This window comes from Prinia subflava, chromosome Z (genome assembly GCF_021018805.1).
Source record: "Prinia subflava isolate CZ2003 ecotype Zambia chromosome Z, Cam_Psub_1.2, whole genome shotgun sequence".
Lineage (NCBI taxonomy): Eukaryota > Metazoa > Chordata > Aves > Passeriformes > Cisticolidae > Prinia > Prinia subflava.
The window spans coordinates 84,910,265-84,929,773 of record NC_086283.1 but is presented as its reverse complement, the minus strand read 5'-3'; the positions used below and the strand labels follow the sequence as shown (position 1 = coordinate 84,929,773).

At 42.5% G+C, this 19,509-nt stretch overlaps 1 protein-coding gene across 3 annotated transcripts; it reads left to right on the top strand.

The window, feature by feature from the left end:
• The first annotated feature begins 6,883 nt into the window (after positions 1-6,883).
• CAPSL (calcyphosine like) lies at positions 6,884-18,739 on the top strand. 3 transcript variants are annotated; one of them, XM_063423726.1, is made up of 5 exons: positions 6,884-7,113; positions 10,909-11,060; positions 11,932-12,109; positions 14,786-14,995; positions 16,034-17,565. In XM_063423726.1, the coding sequence occupies exons 2-5, from the start codon at positions 10,924-10,926 to the stop codon at positions 16,088-16,090; spliced, it is 582 nt and encodes a 193-aa protein (XP_063279796.1). In that variant the 5' UTR covers positions 6,884-7,113; positions 10,909-10,923; the 3' UTR covers positions 16,091-17,565. The 3 variants fall into 3 exon arrangements, with proteins under 3 accessions (XP_063279796.1, XP_063279795.1, XP_063279794.1); XM_063423725.1 differs by lacking the exon at positions 16,034-17,565 and adding an exon at positions 17,611-18,739 and having other exon boundaries at positions 6,901-7,113; positions 10,924-11,060; XM_063423724.1 differs by lacking the exon at positions 16,034-17,565 and adding an exon at positions 17,611-18,739 and having other exon boundaries at positions 6,906-7,113.
• The last annotated feature ends 770 nt before the right edge of the window (positions 18,740-19,509 follow it).

Below are 19,509 nucleotides of genomic sequence, written 5' to 3'. Positions count from 1 at the left end.
GTCTGCAGCTACATTTTACAGCTGAATTTAGTGTATCTGGTTTATTTCATATATACTAAGTGCTCTTTTTTTTTGTTCTCCTTGTTACTTCTAAACCCAGGTTTGTCCAGCTACAATTCCATATTTTTCTAACTGACCACTTCTGGGGAGCGGCAAGGTCTGTGCCAAGCCCGTGTCCCAGATTTCCTTATTTTATGCCCTGTACTGCTCTAAGCTCCATGCTATGTCTCCATCCTGGTATTGTATTAGATTTAAATATCTCCATTACTCATAGAAGTACTAGTTGTTATTTCTACCTATATAAATCTTCACCATACAAAGAAAAACAAAATTAAAATTAATTATAGTGCCCAACTCATCACCTAGAGAAATTGGTGTCACAGAAAGTAAAACAAACCTATAGACAGATCAAGAAAAGTTCAGACAGAGCAAGTCTGCAGGCCCCTGTCCTGAAGCTCTGCAGAAACATGGTGCTTGTTTCTAACAATGGCAGTGCCAGGTTGTAGGGCTACCCTGCTGTACTTCTTGCCTGCCCCCTCATCAAATAGGGCAAGCTGTCATCATGTAGAGAAGGCCTATAAATTTTTAAGCAGTAGAAGTAGTACATCCAGTGCAAGTCCATATGTTTTTAGCTGAATGTTCACTGATGAAAGAAATTTTCTAAATTTTGGAAGTTTTAGAAATCAATAGCTGTGAATGAAACAGCAAAGAAACGAGCTGCTCTCTTTAATTTTTGATTTCCAAATTAAGCCTTTTGTGCACAAACACGCATTTCAGAACTTTTTGTACCACTAATACTATGCTGTCTAACTGGAATCAGAAGTTTACATCAAAGGCATGAGAAAATCTTCCTTGTCAGATAATTCCCTCAGCACTGTGATTTTTTCATTTCAGTGGTTTGTAATACACAGGGAGCAGTAAGCAGATGGAACTAGTTTACATTTGTCCATTCATGTGAATTCTTTTTAAAAAAGGACTTTTATAGTGAGATTTGTTTTGCTGAAGCCTTTAAAGTCATTGTAATAGAAAAAGACAGAACAGTATAGAAAGACGTCTCTAATTGTATTCCCAGAACTGCAGTGTGGGGATTTGGCAGTTTCTCCTAGTCAGCATTGACAATGGCACAGTTCACAAGTTCTAGCTGGAGTCTCCTGGCTCAGTGGTCTGCTTCATCTATGAAGAGCATGCCCAGGCTGGATGCTGGAGGTTGATATTGGAAAAAAAAAAAAAACCACAAGAAAAACCATACAAAGCCAGAGATAGTGGAGAAGGAGCATGTCTTCATCTTTATCCCATATACATGCCCTGTGAGAGCTGTGGGCTCAGGTCAGTACCCCCGGCTGTGATGACAGGTCCCCCATCCCTCTGCTGGGCATTGTGAATGTCTGTGGGAGACATTTGTTCCCCTGGAAGCTTTGGGGGAGTTGACCCCAAATTCCTTTGGGCTTGCCTGGAATGTGCCAAAGACACCTACACATGTCCACTGTTCAGGTAGGGGATGCATGCACTTATTTTAAGAGAGACACTTTCCCAAAGATCTAAATTTTAGAGACTTATGAAACTGGAAGGGATGCTAAGCAATTTTTATTCCACCAAGGCTGAAAACTAGCATGCTCAGAAAGCCTAACGACCTAGCCTGGAATTACAAATCTTTAAATCTGACCTTTCTGCCAGGGCAAATGGGAAGAAATGAGGAGTTTGCCAGTGTGTGCCAAAGTGGCCAAGAAGGCCAGTGGCATCCTGGTCTGGATCAGCAATAGTGTGGCCAGCAGGATCGGGATAGTATCTGTTCCTCTGTGCTGGGCACCATACCTTGAATCCTGGCTTCAGTTCTGGGCCCTTCACATCAAAAATGACATTGAGGTGCCAGGGAGAGTTCAGGGAAGGGAAACAGAACTGGAGAAGGGTCTGGAGCACAAGTCTGATGAGGAGCAGCAGAGGGATCTGGGTGCATTTAGCCTGCAGAAGAGGAGGCTCAGGGGAGACCTTACCACTTTCTACTACTGCCTGAAAGGAGGATGTAGCCTGGTGAGAGTCACTCTCTTCTGCCATGTCTCAAGCCAAAGGATGAGAATAGTGTTCAGTTATCCCAGAAAAGGTTCATGCTAGTTGTTAGGAAAAATATTTTTCTCTGAAAGTGTGGTCAGGCACTGGAATAAATTGCCCAGAGAGGTGGTGGAGTCACCTTCTGTGGAAGTGTTCAGGAGGCATCTGGATGTGGCATTTGGGAATATGTTTAGGGATGATAATTGTGGTGCTGGGTTGACAACTGGACTCAATGATTTTGAAGGCCTCCTCCAACCTTGATGATTCTGTGATTCTGTCACTCTGAGGACCATGCTTAGACTTTTGTGTCCTGTTCTTGTGCATGTGCATCTGTGCTATGCAGGCACTTGACCTAGCTGCCAGCAGTGCTGTTTCCATTGCTGGAAAATGTTAGGCCCACCCCATACTTCTCCTCCTTCTCAGGCTTTGGTCATGAGTCCCAGCAAATCTGCCTTAAAGTCCCCATCACAAGGCTGGCAAGTCTGCTGATAGAGACACTCTTGCAAGACTTTGACAACCATACTACCTCTTTCCTTCTAGTCCTTATTTATGAGTAAGGATGCATTCATCTGTTTTGAGACCTGACTGTGTCTTCTGTCTACTGACTCATCCCTGAGTCTCTTATTCACAGCCAAAGAAAAGAGACCTTCACTACGACAACAGCAGCTCCTGTGCCAAGGTGGCAGCATCTCAGGCTTGTTGTGCACAGGAGCCCAGCAATAGCTCATGCTCTGGGTGATAGGAGTCACTTCTGAAATGCAGAGGCCATGGAAAGAAGTCTCAGGGACATCACAAAGCCATCTAGAGTGATTGTGTGTCACCAGCCATGCTGATGAGTATCCCCAGCATGCTGAGTGCTGAATTGTGCCGACATGTCAAGTGTGCCCTCGTTGGGAAAAGCATCCAGCTCACATACCACCAGTACATTTCCGGAGTCAGGAACCAAAACAGCTCCTGCTAATTTGGAGAGGAAGCTCCAGTGAATAACAAGAAAAGAATATGTCCCATTTGTGGTTGTTTAAGAAATGATACCACACAGGCTGAAGTTATAGCTGCAGTCAGTTTGGCTCCATGGGCTGGCAAGTGCAGAGTTCCCTGCCCTGACAGCCAATACAGCTCCCCTCTCACAGCCCCCTTCAGATAGTCCTGCAGCAGTGCTTGGCCTGGCTCTGCCCTCTCCTATATCCCATTGCTTCCCACCAACTTTTCCTCTCCTGCCTAATGGTGCTTGCATGATCCCAGATACCTGGGATCCTGTAAAAATCCACATTTCACAGGACTTGCAGAGTTGTAAAAAAATTATCAAGACTCCCCCTCTTGGCATATGCATGTGCCAGGAGCAGACACTTCACAACCACTCTTCCTTCCCCAGGACATTCCAGCATTTTGTGACCGTCTTTAGGGAGGCCTCTCCGAGGAGCAGCTTGTTGAAACCTTCTCCTCTCTGGTTTTGGCTCCCTCCTCCTTGCCCCCTCCATTCAGGACAGATTGTTCTGATTGTTGTTGAAGCAAGCTGCAGATTGTTCTTGTTCTGTTCTTCACTACTTCCCCCACTTTGCAATAATTAAGGACAGCTTTTCAGCATCAAAAAGTATTTGATCCTAAAATGCTGGCCCCATTTAACTGTTTTTCTCTGTGGACAAAAGAGAGAGGGTTGAGCACAGAAGTTACTCATGCATGTCAGAACTCCATTGCATTGTTTCACTGTGGTTGACAGAAAATGGCCAATATTTTTGAGAAATGTCATAGAAGAAAAAAACCCTAACACCTATAACATTGTTTTTTCTATTTGGTCTGAAATATTAAAGAACTTAAATTGTCATTATTTCGAGGAACAGGCTAAAAATAATCAATTTCTAGTAAACATTAGTTGCTTAGCTTCTTAAAACCTGAAATATCTAGTGTTTTCATTTTCCATTCTCCAACTGAAAACAGGTTTATGGTAGATTTGCAAGAAGAGAAAAAAATTTAAATAAAACTGCCTCTTTTTCTGGAGTGCTCCTGGTCTCAAATCACTTAAAAAAAACCTTGTCAAGTGCATTTAGCAGCTGACATAGCATTAAAAACCCCAAAATCTGTTTGTGCTTTCTATAAGCAAGGGAAAAAGGCAAGTAAAGGTAAAGGTTAGGAATGCTGTGGCTGTGGAGCTAGGCAGAGCAATCCATCACACAGGCACTGCTGGCAGTGTGCACCCTTGGGGCTGGGAATGCTCCTCAGCCCAGAAAGCCAAGAGGAGGGTCACTGGTGTGGGGTCAGACCTACGTGGAGACTGGGCTGGGGCTCTGTTACAAATCTGGGATCCAGCAGGCAGGTTGGTGGTGACTACTCTCTCAAGAATTAGCTCAGTAGCATGAGCACAGTCTGCATGTGCCAGCTGATCTCTGCTCCGGAGAGCAGACAATAAATTTCAGCTGGATAACTACAAACCACACAGGGAGACAGCAATTTTGGATATAAAAGCATTGTATTTAAAGTCAGAGTTCAGTTGTGTTTGGAACTAGATGATCTGTAAGATCCCTTCCAACAGAAACCATTCCTTGATTCTGTAATTTAATTGGATTACAACTTGGTTTAAAATCAGAATACTTTTCCCTTGACAATGTACTTACCATGAGTGTTTCTCTCTTAGTGTATGTGAAATTTTCATAATTTTAATGGCAGGAAAAAACCACAGTGGCTTATCCTGTAAAATTAATCATCTTCACTACATAGTGTTCTGGAACTTCATGCTTGCTATTTTTTTCTTAACCTGTATTCCACATAAACAATCCTGCTGATTTCCCTACCAAGAACAAGCAGATATGCTCATATCTGAAGAGCTTCTCCACAACAATCATCACAGGCAGCACATTAAGAAATAAGGATAGAATTTGTAAACTAAACTGCAAAACAACCAGGGCCACCTTTTTTTGAGACACTTCTTATAAAATTTATAAGACATTTCTTATACTTTCCCTCCTGCCTAATTCAACACAAGATCTGAACTTTTAGAAACTTCAACTGATTTAAATTGACTCTGTCATTAATTTATAGATCATGTTAGGCCTCATAGTATATTTTTCTTAGTTAATTCAGTCCAGTGCTGAACTACAAACTGAGCAGAAAGTTTAGTCTGTTCAGACAAAACCAACAATCAAGTAGGCATGCATGTATTCAGTGCTAGTTAGAAAATGATGAGGAAAAATTTCAGAGTTCTGATGAAATCTCTATATCTATAATAAATTCTGAATTCACTGAACTCTGCTTACAGCTTTGTGCACAGCAGCAGAGCAGGTACAATCAAATAAATTTCGCCACACTCTAATGTAATCTGAGACACCTGAAAGCCTGTTAATAATTTTTCAGACTGGTAACTCATTAACCATCTCAGAAATGGCACAGTCCAGTTTCTAGAGGATTGTAAACATCTATGTGTGTCTGTATGTGCCTGGGCTCACTGTCAGAGGGAAGGAAAGGCAGCACAATGCAGCTGAGTATCCAGATATTAAATTAATTTATTTTTTTGCTTTCAAGAGCCCATGCCTGTTTCAATCTGCTGCAACTCTCTGAAAGTCAATGCAAATTCTGCACTTGAAGAATTTCTTTATTCAGGTGGGAAGCTGAATTCCAAGGACTAGCTTGTTGTTCAGTGAAAGCCATTTATCTAGCCCTCAGTGCCTCTGATTTGTCTTTGCAGAGTGTGTGGACAGGCAGCAGCCCAGATAATGTTCATATCTCTTTATCTCTTCTTCATTCCCAGGAGATCTCTGGAGATCAATTCATAAAACAAAGATAGGGGATGGAATGATGTTACATTTTCACAAAGGCAGTATTTCTGAATCAGTAAATGATTAAATAAACATTGTTCCCTGCTTGTGCATTAATGTGCAATCAGCTGCCACATGGGAGACATAAAAGAATATTCTAAGTCTTGCACAAGCTTCGCTTTAGTACCAGGAAGTACCTGTTGATGAGAGATAAGCAGCCTACCACGAGGCAAGTGGTATTAGTCTAGCAATCGCCTATAATAATTTTCTGCTTTTGCCAGGAAATGATACACTTTTTCATTCTTGCTCAGTGTTTCATCCATGGCCAGAACAGAGCTCTCCCTTCATTTCACACAAGCTCACGCTGACTTGTACACGCTGGCTCTGCCATCAGCCTTGATCTTATGTGCTCACCTTGCTGCCGCCCCAGAGGGCCAGGAAACACACACAGGCTATTCCTACCCCTAAGGAATCTATCACCAACCGTAGTCCCTACCAAAGTGGTACCTTATCTTACCGACAATGTTTGTGACCTTCTGCAGACCAAGTTGCTAATAGCTGTTTCTAGGCAGAGAGCAATTTTTCCTCATCATATGGGTATTTAGCCTTTTCAGCTTTCTTCTTGCTGCAAATGGACACAAGCTCAGCATCTCCCCAGAGGTTCTAACCACCAAGAGGTCTTCAAAGCAGCAATTAATCATCAGGGAAAAAAAAATACGCTGGTGAGGGGTTTTTTCTTTGTGAACCACAACTGATAGTCTTTTACTTACATGCTTCTATTATGTTTTGAGTAAACAATTGAACCTGAGAGTCTTTTCAACCCTATCAACTGTGAAAGCACAGAAACATGTTCCATAAATACAACCCTGCACAAGCCCTCCAGGGCAATGCAGCACTTTCCCACAGTCACTTTCCCTCCGTCTTACCCCTCAGCAAGGGGCAGCACAAGGCGTCTCCTGCTCTCCCCTGCTCTCCAGCCCGTGTGGGCAGAGACAAGAAGAAAAGGCATCATTTTAAAAAGAGATAGAATGAAAAACCCCACAGCAATTGTTCAAGGAAGCAGCGTAACTGCAGGTTGGGCCAGCCACAGCCTCCAGTGTCACCTTGGAGACTAGCTGGCAAACTCCAGGCCTCCCAAAAGAGGGGGGGGCCAAGGCAGCCGGGTGTGTAAACAAGTAAAACGAGATGGCTAAAGAAGCTTTGCAGTGAGGCCACGGCCCATTATCACCTGAACTTGTTGCTTGAGCCCAGAATACTATCCAAGCCTCTGGAACACCACCGAGTACTGAGTGGAAACCCCAGATTCAGAAGAGCATTGCAGGTAAAGGACTTTTTTTTTAAATCTAATTTTTAATTTAAATATACAAGTATATATATATTTATATATATGTATATATGCAAAAGAGCAATCGCAGCAATGTCCACCTGTGAGAAGGTTGAAGCTGCATGATGCTGGTCACTATGGAGAGAGAGAGGTGGGAGGCTGCTGCAGAGGGTCAGTGGGGCTGGGAAGCCAGATTTTTAAGGAGGTGTTTAGAGGGTTGTCAAATGCTCCTGCAGTTTTCATGCTTTTAATAACTGAATGAAATTATAAGAAGTGAATTAAATATATGCAATTGGTTTAGGCCACTTAAACTATTCTTACATCTTGAGATCTCCTGGTCTGGGGTGGGTGGTGTGCCACTTGTGTCTTTGGCCAGGACAAGGGTATTCAGGGGCCTGGGCAATCCAGAGGTAAATGTCCACATGGGACTCTGCTCATCATACTGAAGTGGTTTTCAGGATTTTCATAGGAGGCTCTTGGGTTCAGCTGAAGGATAATATATAAACAAATGTTGCAGAGCCTAGACTAAATCTGACTCTTTCCAGGTTTAATCCTCAGGTGCAGAGGAATATAAAGGGATCTGGTCGCTGAACAGAGTTATCTGGAAAGATCCAACCCAAAATTTAAGGCTTTGATTTTGTTAGGAATAAATGTAATCATTTCTGTTTGGCCTGCACAACCCAGCATCACCTATAGAAACAAACAATGCTGACAGCGTGGGGTATTGTATTCATAGCCTAGGCTGTTAAACAAAACAGAACTCTCTAGCAATCAGAATTAAAATAAACACTGCTGGTTAATTTCACTGAGGGAGACATCTGATAGTCTTGGATGAGATACACAAATGAAAACCATGCAAAATTACTGTTATGACCTGTTATTGTTTTATTAATGGTATTAAGATGTAGCACATTTGTACACAATGCAGAGAACTGTTACATTCAACAAACCCTGATTGCATCTTTGATTACTTCACATTATCCAAAAAGGAGCAAGAACAAAATGAAAGGGGAGAAAAGAGCATGTGAATTACTGTTATTCCTCCCTCCTTGCACACTGATTTGGAATCTCTTTTCTTACAATACAGCCTAGGAAGGTTTACCTCTAACTTAAGCCTGCAGCCAGCAGAAATAGGAAAATGGTATAAGTGTCAGTGTGGACCAGGCTTGCACGTAGCAGGTTGGAACTAGTTTTCTGTATTTTCTGATTATTTAAAAAGGGTTCTCAAATGCTTACTGTCATGTGGCACAGGAGGCCATGTCCTTTTAAGGGGTTTTAGTGTAATGTGAAAGTTACTTCACAAACAGACTTTAGTTGCTGAGTTTTGTATAGAAACATGTTGTTGGTGATTTAGTTAGTGAACATTATAGAGAATGCAGATTTCCAAAGAGCAGCAGAAATACTTATTATTTGTGGTTTTAACCATGATACTTGGGGGAAAAGAAGTAGGAATATCTTTACCTATGATATTAGTGAGATTATTGGAGTGCTCTGACCCATTTCAGAAGGAACACTGGAAAAAATTGAAAAGTTCAAGAGCAACAGCAGAATTATCAGACATCTGGAAATTAATTTTGTACCAGGAGTCCTGAGCTATGCCTAATTACTAAGCTAAAGTGAGTTTAAAAGGGACCTTCAAGTACTTACTCCTGGACATATTTTTAATAGGTAGCTCTTTAATCTTGTAAAAGAGAGTAAAAACAGCATCTAATAAAGTGGAAGTTCAGACTAGAAACAATAGATATTAAAAGAAAAATTATTCAATACTAGAACAACTTAGCCTAGAGATGGTGAATTCTGAGGCAGAAATGCTTAGAGATATAGAAGCAAACATTATTCTTACTGCAGAAATTGCAGAGGATTGGCCAGGTTCAACGGCTTTTATTGAGGTTCAAGAGATCATAACAGATTACAAATCAGATTATCCCTCCCTAGGCTCAATTCATGAGTCTTACTGCAATGATTATTTGGTGCACATTGCAGTATTCTGGAAATTACTCCACTGAACCTGAGGCAAGTAGATGCTACAGTCTTTTCATGGTGTGTGTGTGTTTGTGTAGATTTTTGCAGTGTGCAGTAGAGATTAATTATATCCTTGTTGGTCTCAGTATTTATAGAACTCCATAAAGACATAAAATAGTGTAGAGAGAAGCACACTGCACAGTGATACAATTGCATCATGTACTCTGTATATATATGTACAGTTGCTATATATTATATGTAAGCAATAGTACATTATTATATAATGTAAATATAGTTTGCACTGGGTTTATGTAACCTCACTGTATTTTAAAGTCTTTTCAGCTAAACATTTCCCCTTAAGGACAGGTCATTGTTTGCAGAAAACATTTTTGGCTGCTGATCTCATACAGCTGTGAGATCTTCCTGGGCACTGGTTAATGAGTTCCCAGAAGAACTTTGCTTGCTCTGTCTGAAGCAAAGGCCAAAATGCTCTATATTTTACCCCTCTAGACTTCTACAGTAAGCTAGTACTGAAACCACTTGGGGAGTACCAAAACCATTTTATTTTTCTTTTTTTCCAAACTCAGCTGGAGTCATCAGAAGTGGTTATAAAATTCAGCTGCTGGCATTACCAGCAGCCATAGCCAATGCTCTGTAAACACGAGTGGAGTAGTTAAGGTGAAAGGGTTTATTTCCATGTACCTTAGACGTTGTGTCTAACCATTTCAATTCACACTTCTGCACATGGAATGACAACAGTATTGGAAGTGCCTTGTGCACTGACAGTGCCTCACAGGGCTGCTCAGATTTATCTCCTCATCCCAGCACTGCCTCAGCAGAGCACCAGTGGCTCTCTGAGTCTAGAGTTCTGCTATAACTTCTGTGACTCTTGTGTGCCCTGATCTCATGGTACTTGAAAGGCTGAAAAATATTTTGGGAGTCTTCATGGTCCGCTGCAGACCCATCAGCCAGGTTATGGAACAGCAGTCTTGGCCATGAGCATGTGCCCAGGATTCATTGTAGCCTTAAAATATCAGTCTGAGCATGAACAGTCACACTTTTCTTAGCACCAGGCACAAATAATTCCTGTGTGAGAGGGAGTGGGTCTCCACCAGCCTGGGCATGCTACTCTTGGTGGTGCTGTTGCAGCACTGCAGAGGCACAAGCTGGTTTTCCCTATTTTTTATACCACTGTTTTCCTCTGAGAGAAGCTGAAAGGCCTTTGTTGTCAGCATGTGAAATCCTGGGGTGCTAAATACTGTGAGAGTTTAAGGTATTAATTATTTCTGCAGTTGTGTTGAAAAAGCAGTAGGTGTCATGTGTAGGTGACGGCTGCTGCTCAGACATGCAATTGGAGAAATCTCTGCTCTGCAGAATTAAGTGGAACAAAAGTTTGTCAAAGGCAAGGGTCCTCAGCCAGGTTAATTTTTGTCTTCCTGTAGTCAAACGATAGCTGCAAGCCTGGCCAGGTGGAAGAGGCTTGGCAAGGAAGCTGTGGACACAGAGGAAGCAGACACTCCTGACTGCACCCACCAATTGTCACAGTTACACTCTAACAATTACACTATAGCAGAAAATTCTTACACACAGTTTCCTGTCTGCATCTAGATTAATCACAGGGTGGTTGGCTGAGCTCTCCTTTCATGCTCGGTGTCCAGTATTGGCAATTTCCCTTTCTGATAGAAGGATATAAGGAAAAGGAAATAGAGGGTCAAAATGGGTCCTCATGAAAGAGTAGCTACCAGCAGCTTGCAGGTTAGGAATGTGGGATGCTTTGTATGCTAAGGCAGTTTCAGCACTATGTCTGACTGTGCATTCACACCACATCAGTGTTTTATCTTCCAGATGTCGGGCACAGCAAGGCATGACCGAGAGATGGCAATCAATGCAAAAAGAAGCCTGTCCAAAACCACTGACCCTTTAGAAAGACTTCGCCTGCAGTGTCTAGCAAAGGGTTCTGCTGGCATCAAAGGACTTGGCAGGTGAGTGTGCAAGACGTCAAACCCATTATTCAGCCTAATAGTTTTAGCTGCAAGAGACTCACACCCTAAATTAGTGCCAAAACTTGAGTTTCCTCATTTCAGTGCAAGTGCCACAACCCACAGAGCCTGGCATTGGGGTTCATGCATTCTGGGACACAGGACTGACCTGCTCACCTACTGAAGGATTGACGACTGTGAAATCCCTCATGAGAAAGTCCTTTTGTGAGACCCAGAACTACTCCTGCCAGAAAAAGGAAGGGAACATTAACCATATATCTCTTCTCGGTGTTTTCTAAAATTATCTTAAGTATTTCAGCACTGGAGATTTTAAGCTTCCTTCCCTTTAGCATATGATGTCCTTGTTGTAGTGATCTATTAGCTGTCTAGTTTATGGGAGGCACCTAAAGTCTTTTTGCAAGCATCCCATCCCTAGGAAAGGGTAGTTGCATCACACGCTGAGATTCCTCCCAGGCCCCATAAACCACAAATGGATCCAGATGGTTACCAACTGGAACTTCATCTGAATGTGGAACTTCATCTACATGTGCAAATTGCAGAGGGCAGAGGGCTACAATGAACAGGGATACTATGGCTGCCTTTTACTCTTTAACTTCAAATGCGTAATATTCCTGCATACAATTGAAACAAGCCATCTCTGCTGCCAGTAAGTGTAGGGGGTTTGTTGGTTGGGATTTTCTTTCCTTTTTTTTTCCTTTCTTTTTCCCCACCTTTTTTTTTTCTCCTCAGAATACAGAACAATGACGAAATATTATCTCAGTAATGTGACACTCTGCTCCAGTACTGTGCTAAACCACTGCAGCACTCTCCATGTTTTCCTGTGCATTTTCCTCAAATTTCGTGTTTTCCACAGAGTATTTCAGATTATTGATAGTAACAACAGCAGAACCCTTGATTTCAATGAGTTTCTGAGAGGACTACGTCAGTATGCTGTGATGATCAATAAGGAAGAAGCACAAGAGCTTTTCCGGATATTTGATAAAGACGGCAGTGGAACAATTGATTTTGATGAATTTCTTGTTACACTGAGAGTGAGTCTGGGAATTCATGTTGTTATTGCATTAAATGGATTAAAATGTAGCAGAATAGAACAAAACAAAGTAGAATAGAATATTTGCAAATAGTTGTGATTTTTATTTCAATTAACTGTGGCCCTGCTTTAGATACCAAAATTCCTGTGCTGCAGTCTGGGTACCTGTGCAGCTCAGCCCATCAATCTCACTTCCTTTTGGCCATTTTATGATGCATCTCTTTATAACATGAACTTATTCAGAGGAGACTTTCTCTAATCCACCACAGTGACTGATTTTGTCCAAAGTATCTTTGCTCTGCTGAAGCCTAAACAATTAATATAGAAAATATTAGTACTTAGGGTAATTAGAAATTTCTTATTGGAAATATTTAAAATGGGCAGATCAGAAAAGTGTTCTAGGTAGCATTTTCTCTCTTATTGTCCATTTACTATAGTATGGTTAGGCACTAAATAGTCTTAATCATATTGCCCTTTTGAGGATATATTGCCCTTTCTAGCTCATGGATAGTGTAGACTATCACCACTGTATTGTCTACCTTGAAAATTTTGCTGCTAGCAACAGTAAGTACTTGAATTTGGAACTGGGCAAATAGTTGGCAAAAATAAAATTATTCCGTGAATAAGCAGCCCCTAGAACCAAAGGCATTTAGGAAAAGTGGGCGTGCTTCAAAACAGAGATCTTGAGGACACAGGAACAGACTGTCCCTGTGTGCCCGAAGATGAGTCAATGAGGCAAACACCCAGCCTGGATGGGCAACAAGGTTTTGAAGGAACTTAGAATAAAAAGAGGATGCACCATCTTTGGAAGAAGGGTCGGGTTTCTCAGGAAATATTTAAGGGTCTGCTAGAGCACATAGGAAAAAAATAGGAAAGCCAAAACTCAGTTTGAACTTAAAATGGCAACATCTGTAAAGGATAACACAAAATGTTTTTACACATATATTAATGGTAAAAGGAAGGGTAAGACCAACCTTTATTCTCTGTTGGATGCAGGAGGGAACTTAACAACAGATGAGGAGAAGGCAGAGGTGTTTAATGCCTTCTTTGCCTCAGTCTTTAGTGGGAAGATGGCTTGTCCTCAGGACAACTGTCCTCTGGGTTGGTAGATGGTGTAAAGGAGCAGAATGGTCCCCCTGTTACCCAGGAGGAGGCAGTCAGGGAACAGCTGAGCAATTTGGATGTTTATAAATCTATGGGGCCAGATGGGATCCACCCCAGGGTATGAGAGCTGGCAGATGAGCTTGCAAAGCTGCTCTCCATCACTTCCCAACAGTCCTGGCTCACTGGTGATGCTCAGATGATTGGAAGCTGGCCAGTGTGACCCCCATTCACAAAAAGGGTGGGAAGGAGGACCCTGGTAATTATAGACCAGTCAGCCTGACCTCAGTACCAGGTAAGACAATGGAGCAGTTTATACTGAGAGATACTATGCAGCACTCAGAAGACAGCCAGGGTATCAGACCCAGCCAGCACGGGTTTAGTCGTGTTTGACCACTCTGATTTCCTTTTATGACCAGGTGACCTGCCTGGTGGATGCAGGAAGGGCTGTGGGTGTTGTCTATTTGGATTTCAGCAAGGTTTTTGACACTGTCTCCCACAGCACACTCCTGGAAAAGCTGGCAGCCCACAGCTTAGACAGGAGCACTCTGTGCTGGGTCAGGAACTGGCTGGATGGCCGGGCCCAGAGAGTGGTGGTGAACATTGCTGCATCCAGCTGGCAGCCAGTGACCAGTGGTGTCCCTCAGGGGTCTGTGCTGGGGCCAGCTCTGCTCAGTATTTCTACTGACGACATGGATGAGGGTATTGAGTCTTTCATTAGTAAATGTGCAGACTACACTAAGCTGGGAGCGTGTGTTGACCTGTTGGAAGGTATAAGAGCTCTGCAGAGAGACCTGGAATAATTGGATGGATGGGTGGAATCCAGTAGGATGAAGTTTAATGAGTTCAAGTGCTGAGTCCTGCATTTTGGCCACAATAACCCCCTGCAATATTATAGGCTGGGGATGGTGTGGCTGGACAGTGCCCAGGCAGAAAGGGACCTGGGGGTTCTGGTCGATAACTGACTGAGCCAGTGTTGTGCCCTGGTGGCCAAGAAGGCCAAGGCATCCAGGAGCAGGGAGGTCATTCTTCCCCTGTACTCGGCACTGCTGAGGCCACACCTCGAGTGCTGTGTCCAGCTCTGGCCCCTCAGTTCAGGAAGGACCTTGAGACGCTTGAGCATTTCCAGAGGAGGCAACGAGGCTGGTGAGGGGCTGGGAACACTGGGAAGCCCTGTGAGGAACAACTGAGGGAGCTGGGGTTGTTTAGCCTGGAGAAAAGGAGGCTCAGAGGTGACCTCATCACTCTCTACTACTCCCTGAAAGGTGGCTGTGGTCAGGTGGGGGTTGGTCTCTTTCTCCAGGCAGCAGCTGACAGAATGAGAGGACACAGTCTCAAAGCTGCACCAAGGGAAATATAGACTGGATATTGGAAAAAGTTTTTCATGGAAAGAGTGATAAAATACTGGAATGACCTGCCTAAGGAGGTGGTCGGGTCACCATCCCTGGCCATATTTGTCCATGAAAAAAGACTGGATATGGCACTCGTTGAATTTTTAGGGCATGGGTTGGATATGGATCTTGAAGGTCTCTTCCAACCAATTCATTCTGTGAATTCTGTGAATATTTCTTTACAGCCGCCCATGTCCAATGCAAGGAAAGAGATCATCATGCAGGCGTTTCAGAAGTTAGACAAGACTGGAGATGGTGTCGTAACAATTGAAGATTTACGAGGGGTGTATAATGTAAAATATCATCCCAAATACCAAAATGGAGACTGGACAGAAGATCAAGTTTTTAGAGCTTTTCTGGATAATTTTGATTCACCAAATGACAAAGATGGGAAGGTAAGTGAAGCACCTAATTGCAAGCTATGAAATCACCATCTGACTCAGAACTTGACTTCAGTTATTAAGTGTAGGAGTAATCACAGTACCAAACATCCATTTGCATCACATTTCTATGGAACATCAAACTAGATGCATAACCTCTGCACAGCACTCCTGATACAGCTAGCTTGCTCCTTCTGAGGCAAAGGGGCTCTGCAGGAGGCACAAGGGTTGTTGTGAGATTGCATTAAGGCTTGTAGCCTTCATAATCAAATTTCATAGATTACACTAAGTATGTCTTCAGACTACCCCAGCAAATTGCTGACTTTGAAGATCCACATGTTTTTCACTTCTTTGGAGAATAAATACAAGGATCCAGTTCAAAAGCAGGTTCCCTGCTTTGTTAAATACTTTACAATTAGTTCTTCTCCAGTGTAATTACTGAGACACTTGACTTGGAAATCAGTGCACAATAGAGACAGATTTGTCTACAGAGAGTTGAAGGGAGAATGGGGCTGGGGCTATTGCCATGGGCATGTACCCCAAGGAGCCATGAGCTGGGACAGAGCTGAGAGCCCTTCCTGCACTCTGGCTCAATTCTCTGCTTCAGGTGCAAAGCCTGGGTACATTTTGTGATGGACTTCTTACACATCTGCTTTGCAACTATCTCTGAGCCAAGCATGCTCTCTTTCCCCTTGTTACATGTCTGCAAACTTCTTTGGTCTAAACTTACAGCTGTTGACCAGCTCAGAGCAATCCTGTATCTCCATGGTTCATGTGGTGATATTCTCATCTGAGCAGTCAATAATAACAACAATAAACTAGGCTGGAAGTTTTTATCAGAACTTTGTGCAATGTCTTTACCACTTCCCACTCTCCAGGCTACACCTGGGTTTTCAGGGCTGCATTGCACTGGTGACTTCTTCCTGTCTAATGCTCCTTCACTTGCCTTGTTCCCATCACTCAGGCTCTCAGTTGTTGAGAGATGTTGGGTTTTATCTACTTTGGGCATGACCTTGCACTCAGTAGAGCTGACTTTCATCTCTTCTGGTGCAGTGTCATCCTGAGAGATACCAGCTGGTAGCCAGCCATCCCCTTCCACTGCAATGGTGACATCTAGCAAATTTCAAACAAAATGTTCCTGCTTTTTCTGCTGAGGTCATACATGAACACATTAAATGAATTCCCAGACTGATCCTTGATGAGTTCAGTGCCTGGTAACTCCGAGCATCCACCAATCCTCATGTTAGCTCACCTGATTAGTGCTTCTTCTGAGAACAGACTGTGGTTTCCTGAATCAGAAGACAATAATGATACTGATTACCTAAAAGGTTTGTAGCAGAAATGGCTCAAGCATTTGCTGAGCATTTACTAGAAAGGCCCTCTTCACTGTGATCTTGCAGGGTGCCTCTCAAATAGGCAGTTTTAGTGAGGCTTGTTATTATCTTGTGATGGTAGGACAGTCTGAAGTGGTCCCTTCTCCCTGTTGTCATGTTTTTCTAAGTTCTCAAACACACAATGAAATCAGAGCAGATATAATGGAATCACAGAATATGATGAGTTGGAAGGAGTCCATCAGGATCATCAGGTCCAGCTCCTGGCCCTGCACAGCACACCCAGAAATCACACCGTGTGCCTGAGAGAATTGTCCAAATTCTTCTTTGCCTCTGGCAGGGTGATGCTGTGACCACTTCCCTGGGGAGCCTGTTCCAGTGCCCAACCCCCCTCTGGAGAAGAACCTGTTCCTGATATCCAGCCCACATCTCCCCTGACACAACTTCAGGCCATTTCCTCGGATCCTGTCACTGTCACCTCAGAGAAGAGATCAGTGTCTGCCCCTTTAGTTCACCTCATGAAGGAATTGTAACTGCAATGAGGTGTGCTGTCAGTCTCAGCCACTCCTCACACAGCTTCCCCTCCAGGCCCTTCACCATATTCATGGCATTCCTTTGGGCAATCTGTCACAGCAAAATGTCTTTTTAATATTGTTTTGTATTTTTCTATGTGATGTTTATTCAAGGAATGACCTACACAATTTGAGAGTTAAGGCACTACAAAAGACATGCATAGTTTTTCTCTTTGCTAACTTGACTATTTATTTTTAATGGTAATTTTTAAACCTCAAAATACCCACCAAAGCTATTCAAAACTCTTAGGTATTTGAAAGAATATTTGCTTCATTAAGGGAGACTTGTTTACAGCAATGATATTTCTCTCTATAGGTGGATTTAAAATTCCAAGCTGTTTTTGAATTGCATTGGAAAACCCCATCCACTTTATTAATAACTCAGCAAAGAAGCAGATTATAGCATCCCTGGAAAAAAGTACATTAAAAAGTTTGTCTTCTAAGGCAGGGGTGGTTTTACCTTTCATTCCTGGTAAGGTTAGTTAAACTTCACATGTTTCATCTCCATCCAAGTGTTATGGAGGACAAGAGCTCTTGTTTCTAGCAAAGTGAAATAAAGCAAATTTTAAATGTCTTAATTCCTCCTGTTGGATTACTTTTTGTTAGCAGCAACATGAAATAGGAGATGTTCATTTTCATTAAGAGTTCCTCTCAGTGTGTGGGTTTGACTGACAGCATTAAATAAAAACAAAGTTTCATTTTCCCATTTTTAATTTCTCTGTCTCAGGTCACAACAGAAGAATTCATGAACTACTATGCTGGAGTCAGCGCTTCAATAGACACAGATATCTACTTTATCATCATGATGAAGAATGCTTGGAAACTCTAATCATGCAGTTAAAGAAGCAAGATTTTTCTTTCAACTTTATAGGTTCCTCTGATTAAGTGTATACACAACAACACCCTCCTGTTCCATAACAACAATTTCCAGTAAATGTGCCAATTAAATTCAATCTGCAGAATTAATTCCCAGATGCTTCTGTAGGCTCAGCCTCAGGGGATCACAGCATAATCAGAGAGTAGATCTGACATTTGGCCACCCCACACATCTGTCCCTTTTCTCTTTGCATCCCTGGCATGTCTTTTGTTTTCTGAGATGAGCTCCTCTTTTCTTTTCTGACATCTGTAGTAGGTCACGGTGGCTCCTGAACATCCCCTCTTGCAATGTTAGATACAGCTGTGTTTGGCAGAGGATACAAGAGATGGAAACCAAAATATTCTGGAAGTGTGGTGGTCTTGGGCAGGATGTTATAAATGGAAGGAAGTCTGTCCCAAGAAGGACATGTAGACCTGTCACCTGTAGAACTACAGTATTTCTTGGCTTCATGGTTCTCACTAGTGTGAAGGAGCAACTGCTGATCCTGCTGCTGGGAACATGTGAGTTCCCACTACCTGGAGGCTGGAAGGGTAATTGAAGAAGGGACGACATGGAATAGGATAAATGCAAAATGCTTTTTAAAGCTCTGGGTTTTTTTCCCTGGCTCACAACTAAACGTACAGAAAACTTTCCTGTGCACACCATGTTTCAACCCCCTGTGCAGCTTCTTATAGATTTTCACTCCCCTCCTCCTGCTTTGATTCTTTTATTTCTGTACTGTGAGATCATTTTCTTATATTTTTCTTCAAAGGGGATATGTCTGTTACAGTATTTTTTTCTCTCTGTTCCTGGAATATTTGCTGTCCTGGTAGCTGTTGCCTGTACATACCTACACTGAAAGTTGTTTAGCATTTATTTGTATTTGCAGTGTTTTATGACAAAAATATGACTTTAGGGAGCTTTCTGGGAAGTGAAGAACTCATAACTTTCTTATCTTGTTGTCTTCTGTTTCTGATGCTGAATAAAGACTAAGAACCTACCCTTCTTGTCACACTGTCTTGGTTTGGCAAGACAGGTATCTGTCAGGGGAAGCTGGAGCTCTCCTTGCAATGGGTAATGTAAACCCCTCCCTCCAAACTATTATAATTTTGAAATTAGGGGCTTTCAGGCTAAAATATGGGAATAGGAATAACAGTTCTTTACTAGGAATATTAAAAATACAAATGCAGTAGTACAAAAAAACCCAAACAAGCAAACCAAACAAAAGTCCTAGAAAACATTGACAGAGATACGACCTGACACCCTGTTGTCAGGGTATTGGAAGCAGTTCAAATAAATCCTCCTGGAGTAACACATGTTCTGTGGAGTAGAAATGATCCTGTAGAAAGGGTCTAGTGATGGCGACATGGGTCCAGTCTTCCTCCAGGAATCCAGTGGAAAACAGGCTGTTTGGTGTTCCTACATCTCAGTTTTTAACTTGGTAGGAATGGTTGGCTCCTCCCCTCACTGGGTGGAGCATCTCACAATGGATGGTGTCATGTGTCATGTGACTGGTGGGCCTTAAGGGCCCATTAACAGAAGATATCCCCCTGAGGGTGGACAGTGGTGAAAGAGATAAGAAACACTGCCCCACCTGGTTTTAACAGCTGTCCTATTATCAGAAGGCATTCACTTCCCTAACCCCTGGAGTTACAAGAGATAAAGAAAAACATCTCCCCAACTGGTTTCAACAGATGAAATAGGATACACTCTTTTTTTTGTTACATAACCCAAGACACACACCAATGAGGCTGTCTCAGTTCATCTCTT